Here is a 6,456-nt window from a genome sequence, read left to right as displayed (position 1 = left end):
AAAATTAATCCGTTGCGAATCTGAATTTTATTTAAGAGTTCTCTATTGACTAATAGATTGTTGCATGTATAAGGTAGGATTCGAATCTCTAACACTTATTTAAACGAACTAATGAACTAAATTGGTTAAAAAATACCTTATTAACAAAATAAAATATATTTTATAAGGTAAAAATTCAGATGCAGTTGTCTTCAACATGTTAAATCATCTAAGTATTCTCAACTATTTACTTCACATAAAAATAATTACATGTGAATTTTCACCCAATTATAAATATAATCCAAATATAAAAATATTTTCATATGAGTAAATTTCTTATAAAACTTAATACAAATCAGACCAAATTGTGTTTAAATAATCTTCAATCCACTTTAAATTTTCAAAATTTGAGAGTAAAAAAAAATTGGTTAAAAACCAAAATGTCTAATCTAAAATTCTCAAAACTCTCTAATTTTGAACCTGCAATCTTCAATGTCAGTCGCCCAATCTGCATCCCCAAAGACAAAAACACGAAGATCAGTAGACTTTTGAAAACATAATCCATGATGATACGCATTTGAAAGATAACGGAAGATCCTTTTCAAGGCTGTCTAGTGGATGTTGCTTGGGATTTCTCAAGAATTGACTAATGCAATTCACAGAGAAGGAGATCTCTGGATGAGTTAAGGTTGCATATTGCAAACCCTCCAACAAGAGACCTATAGAGAATTGGATTTTTATATGGTTCAGACCCATCAGAAATCAACTTGAGAGAGGATAGCACAGGGGTGGGGACAGACTTGAAACTAGAAAGGCCTGTACCTCTTAACCGATCAAGAATATATTTTGATTGTGAAATGTGAAGTTCACCAGTGCCAAGCATATTAAATTCTAAACCAAGGAAATAATTTAAACCACCTAAGCCTTTAAGAGAAAATTTAGAGTTCAAGTCAGTGATTAGAGCATCAATTTCAGTCTTGTGATTACCAGTTATAACAATATCATCCACATAAGCATGTAAATAAGTAGTAGAATTTAGTATGTCGAACAAATAAAGAGGTACCAGCTTTGGTATTAGAAAAACCATAAGTGAAGAGAGCAGAACTGAGTTTAGCAAACCAAGCTCTTGGAGCTAGCTTGAGGCCATAAATGGCTTTATCAAGCTTGCACACTAATGAAGGATTGAAGGGTTGCTGGACACAAAGCCAGGAAGTTGTAACTTGAAAACATCCTCGGTTAAATCACCATTCAAGAAGGCGTTGTTAAAATCAAATTGGCAAAGCGGCCAACCATATGTAACAGCAAAGGAGAAAACAATCCGAATTGTAGAAGGATGAATCACAGGGTTATAAATTTGGTTAAAATCGATCCCTTCAACTTGATGACACCCTTTGGCCACCAAGTGGGCTTTATATTTTTTAATACTTTTATCAGAACCATTTACATTCAATAATAATAGAATTGGAAGGAGGGTCAATGAGATGCCATGTATGATTCTTGATCAAAGCATCATATATTCCTCAATCAGGGCTTGGTGCCAATGAGCAGAGGATAAAGCCTGAGAAAGAGTCTTGGAAGGATATTGAGTGAGATTAATGTTAGAGACAGCAGCTAAAGCTTTTGGTTTAAGAACACCAGATTTCGATTTGGTAACCATACTATATGTATTAGATGATTTAGGGGTAGGTGAAGAAGTAAAAATGGGGGCCTAGGGTAACTGAATTTCAAGACCAGATATAGGTATAGAATCATGAGTAGCATGCTGATCCGAGGAAGTAGAGGGAATAGAATTGAAGATAGGTAGTTAGGGTGAATTCAATACATTGATATTAGAAGTGGATGGAGAAGTGGAAGCAGGATGAAGAACATCATATGTGTTAAGTGTATTAGTCTTAAGAGTAGAATTAGAAATAGAAGAAGTGGAGTCTGCCGTGATAGGTAAGGAATTAGAATCGGGAACAAGAGGTATAGGAGGCACAGAGGTAATTGTATGAGACAAAGAAGAAAAATCAGATGTAGCAAAAGAATTAGATGAAAAGAAAATTGAAGATGGAAATAGTTTTTCATCAAAGATAACATTTTTTACAATTAGAATTTTTCCTTCACGAGTAAGACATTTGAAGCTTTTGGATTGAGGAGCATAGCCAATGAAGATGCATTGTTGAGATCTAAAATCTATTTTATGATGGTTGAAAGGTCTAGTGTTGGGGTAGCATGCATAACCAAAAACCTTGAGCATGTCATAGTTGGGTTTAATGTTGTGAAGCTTCTCAAAAGGTGATTTAAAATCTTAAATCTAAGACTTTGGTTGCCGATTTATGAGGAAAGCAGCTGTAAGAAAAGCATCTTCTCAATAGAGAAGAGGCAATTGAGCAGTAGTTAAGAGAGTTAAACCTATCTCAGTCACATGTCTATGTTTGCGTTCAACAACTCTTTGTTGTTGATGCGTGTAAGGACAAGAGAGGCGATGAACAATACCCTGGTCTTGCAAAAATATCCTAAATGTGCTAGAAAGGAATTCTTTGCCATTATCAATTTGAATGGCTTTGAGAGAGTGGCCAGTTTGCCTTTCCATCAATACTTTATACTGCTGAAAAATAGAGAAAACTTGAGACTTGGACTGCATCAAATATATGCAAGTATAGCGTGTAAAAGCATCAACAAAGCTCACATAATAACGAAATCCGGATCTAGAAACTGATGGAGCAGGACCCAAATGTCAATAAACACAAATTGAAAAGGAGAAGTGTATTCAGTTTGAGAAAGGGGAAAGAGGAGAGCCTGCATTTTCGCCATGCAACAATGATCACAAACAAAGGAATCAGTAGCTGAATTTTGATTAATATTTAATAGGAATATTACATTGTTTGAGGACACTTTTTACAATAGAGTTAGAAGGATGTCCAAACCTTCTATGCCACAAAGCAAGATTGAGATTACAAGAAGCTAAAAAAGAAAATTATGATCATATAATGCTGTTGGCGCACACAAATCAAAGGAATATAGTCCATGTCTAAGAATTCCTTGAAAAAGTGTTTGCTTGTTGACCTAAGATTTAACAAAACAATAGAAGGGGTGAAATTCAAAGAAAACATTGTTATCTAAACAAAACTTTGATACACTGATAAGATTCTTTGCAATTTCAGAAATGTGTAAAACATTTTTAAGAGCAAAAAGATGATTATTATGAGGATTAAGCAAAGAAGAAGAACCAGTGTGTTTGATAGAGATACCAGATCCATTTGCTATATATAATTGATCAGGCCCAGTATATTCAGCTGAAGATACAAGGTTGGCAGAATTATGTGTGAGGTGGTGGCTTGCACCGGTGTCGGGGTACCATGCAGTGTCAGCAATGGAAGAGGTGGAAGTGAGGTAGCACTGTGGCTGGTGAAAGGAGGAAGAAGGAGGAGGTGGTGGATTAAATGAACCAGCATCGGTTGAATTTGAAGAGTATCCATTGTATGCTTGATCAAATCGATAGAAGCAGTGTAAAGTGGAATAGCCTGGACAATTACACACTTGGCAGCAAAGACGATTTGTTGTTTGCCATGAATTTCTTCCACCGCGTGCAAATCTTCCACCACGAGCACCTCTTCGTCCTCCAGAGGTTCTTCCAGCAAATCTTGGATTGGAAAGATTTGATTGAGCTAACTGAGCTTGTGCTAATCCAATGGAAAGTTGTTTGAATTTTTCCAGCGTTTCTTGATGAGAAATAAGAAGAGTTTCAACCTCTCCAATAGTAAAGAGTTCAGGTTTGGTTTGAATAAGTGTAATGCATCGTGAATAATCTTCAAGAAGACCATCACATATGGCTTCTATATGTGTTTCATTCAGGACATCATACCCAAGAGCAGTGAGAGAGTCAATAAGTTTTTTTATGGTAGCAAGATACTGGTTGATGGTGAGAGAGTTTTTCTTGACATTCTTGAACTGAGTTCTTAATTACTTGATCTTTGATTTGGTGGATTTAGCAAATATTTGATGAAGTTTGTGCCAAATTTAAATAGCAGATTTGCAATGTACAATTTGGTTCTTGAACGAACCATCAACAGATGCAGGAAACCAAGAACAAAGATTAGAATCATTTTGCATCCATTCAATGTACATACTTGAGATGGTACCAATAGCTTTTTCAGCATCAGAGGCATGCTTTGCAGGTTCTTTTCTTTCAACAATGTGATCTTCCAAATTCTGGCCCTTAATTTTGAAGAGAGCTTGTTGTTTTCATGTCACAAAATTGGTGTCATCCAATTTATTTGTAATGGGATTGAGTGTATATTTGTTGTTGGTTGCAGAAGCAGGAACAATAAGCGTCATGGATTCAAGATTTAAGCTCTTAATGCCACGTGAAAAGTTAATTTTGCAATGAATTATGCAGAGGAAACAGAAAACAAAGACTTTGAACAGCAAAAAAGATTTTGAATTCTTAGTATATGAGTAATATTTCTTTCCATTGTATTCCCTTAATTATTCAACTAGAAGTGTACTCTATATATATATATACACTAACTATAAAAGAGAACCAGAGGGTGAAAATAGAAAAAGTCTAGAGAGGCAACTAAAGTATAAGCCAAATAAGTCCATTTTTTTTTATTTTTTATTTTTTATTTTGAAATGAGAAATATTAAGAAAGTGAAGGATTATTTTTTTTTGTTTTGTAACAGACATGTTTTTTCAACTAGTTGGTTAAAATTAACTTTACCCCTTAGTTGGTTCCCTAATGAAACTGTTTATCATATGTTAAACATTAGAATAACAATGACATCAATACTAGGACTTGTTTGGGTGAACTAAAAAAAAAAAACTTTTTTCAAAATTTTTTTTTAATTTTTTAAAAAGTAAAAATAATTTTATGTTTTAGTACAACAATATAAAAAATATTTTATACTTTTATTATTGAAAATTTGTTAAACATACTAAAATTTTTTTTCATTTAAAAATAATTTTTTTATGAACTTAATAACACCTAAATAAATACTTAATTGAATTGGTGACAGTACAATCAACTTAGCTCAGTTAAAAACTCTGAACCAAATTGATCAATTTTAAACTTAACTAAATTAATTAAAAGATAAAAATTTAGGGATAAAATTTGCTCCACAAAATTTTCATCTTACATTTTTGTATATTTCAAAACAACTCATATTTTCTATGCTTGATCTACATGGTACATGCTACTCAACCAGCAGCTCTCTTTCTAGTTAGTATTAAATGGGGGAAGTAATATCTTATTGCTAAGCACTATTAGGATATGAATAACAAGACATAATGATAGAACAGAGTAGACCGACATATACCTGGTATATCTGAAAATATCTGAAACTACCTGATTAAAGTATAACTATTGCCTATTGAAGCGCCTACAATTATACACAGACCTCAATATAGTTCTATACATGTTTCAACTTCTGGCGAAATGGGAACAAACAAAAAAAACCATCATTTGATAATAATAAAAAAAAAAACCCCAGTTTTTCCACAGCTACACAGTTGCTTTGCGAAGGCTATCCATTCATCTGTTTCTTATTTTGTCCTGCATATATTAAAACATCATTTATTATTTAACAGAGAAATCTAAAAGCAGTTCTTTGGTTATCCATGTCCTAGTCATATATCGCTATTATTTTGTTAATTACATGCACATTTGCATAGTTGAAAAATGTGTATGCACCAACTTGTCCCTTCTACATAAAAAGGCAGCCTGGTGCACAGCATCTCGTGTTAAACACAGGGTCCAGAAAAGGATCGCACCTAAAAGGTGTAATGTATGCAACCTAACTGATAATTACATCAGTGGCTGTTTCTACAGCTTGAACCCGTGACCTTGAGGTCACATAAAGACAACTCAACCTGTCCATTCTACATGCATAGTTGAAAATAATCTTAAATGCACAACAAAGTTTGCACCAAGATAATCTATAATGGTAAAGATGTCATAGAAGTTATTGACGTAATTATGCAAAGATCCTATTGAATTATCTCAGTACATCATGGAATAAATCTTCTACCTCTTTCTGGCGTTGTAACAGGACAAAGACAACAGAATAATAAAATAGCAAATATATGGTGTTTTTATGTCTAGCTATATTGCCAAATTTCAACACCCCAGTAGTGAGTGATTCTTTAAGAATATGAAATGGAAATCTGCCATCAATACATCAAAACCGAAGTATAGAGGACAAATAGAAGATAAATGCAACTAGAAAATTAATGCTCAAGAAAGTAGCAAGGCAGTGATATCGCTCTACATGGATTAGAGCTAAGATGAAACAATTTGATAAGAGCATTAGCTGAACAAAAATGTCATTAACTCATAAACATAGATCTTTCCTAGCAAGTTAGAGGCAAAGAGATCCTTGTGAAATTGTCAGTATTCCCCCCACCTCCAAAATGAACAAAATGAGTGCATAAGCACAAGCAGGACAATGCCATTACAGTTTTTTTTTTTTTTAAAATGACGGGCCAGCCCACCAA

At 33.7% G+C, this 6,456-nt stretch overlaps 2 protein-coding genes across 2 annotated transcripts in view; both read right to left on the bottom strand.

Moving 5' to 3' along the window:
• Positions 2,814 to 4,067, bottom strand: LOC110263849. The gene is made up of 3 exons (XM_021105689.1): positions 4,006 to 4,067; positions 3,213 to 3,919; positions 2,814 to 3,027 (listed from the first exon to the last, which is right to left on the bottom strand). Exons 1-3 carry the CDS (start codon positions 4,065 to 4,067, stop codon positions 2,993 to 2,995), a joined length of 804 nt encoding a protein of 267 aa, XP_020961348.1. The 3' UTR covers positions 2,814 to 2,992.
• The window catches only part of LOC107605217, a 7,020-nt gene continuing 5,691 nt past the window's right edge, over positions 5,128 to 6,456 (bottom strand). Inside the window, exon 5 of the mRNA XM_016307006.2 lies at positions 5,128 to 5,515. Coding sequence (XP_016162492.1) covers positions 5,487 to 5,515 — 29 coding nt within the window. The 3' untranslated portion in view covers positions 5,128 to 5,486. The remainder of the gene's footprint in view (positions 5,516 to 6,456) is intronic.

Source organism: Arachis ipaensis, chromosome B06 (assembly GCF_000816755.2).
Source record: "Arachis ipaensis cultivar K30076 chromosome B06, Araip1.1, whole genome shotgun sequence".
Lineage (NCBI taxonomy): Eukaryota > Viridiplantae > Streptophyta > Magnoliopsida > Fabales > Fabaceae > Arachis > Arachis ipaensis.
The sequence above is the reverse complement of the archived record's forward strand: the minus strand, read 5'-3'. Positions and strand labels throughout refer to the sequence as shown.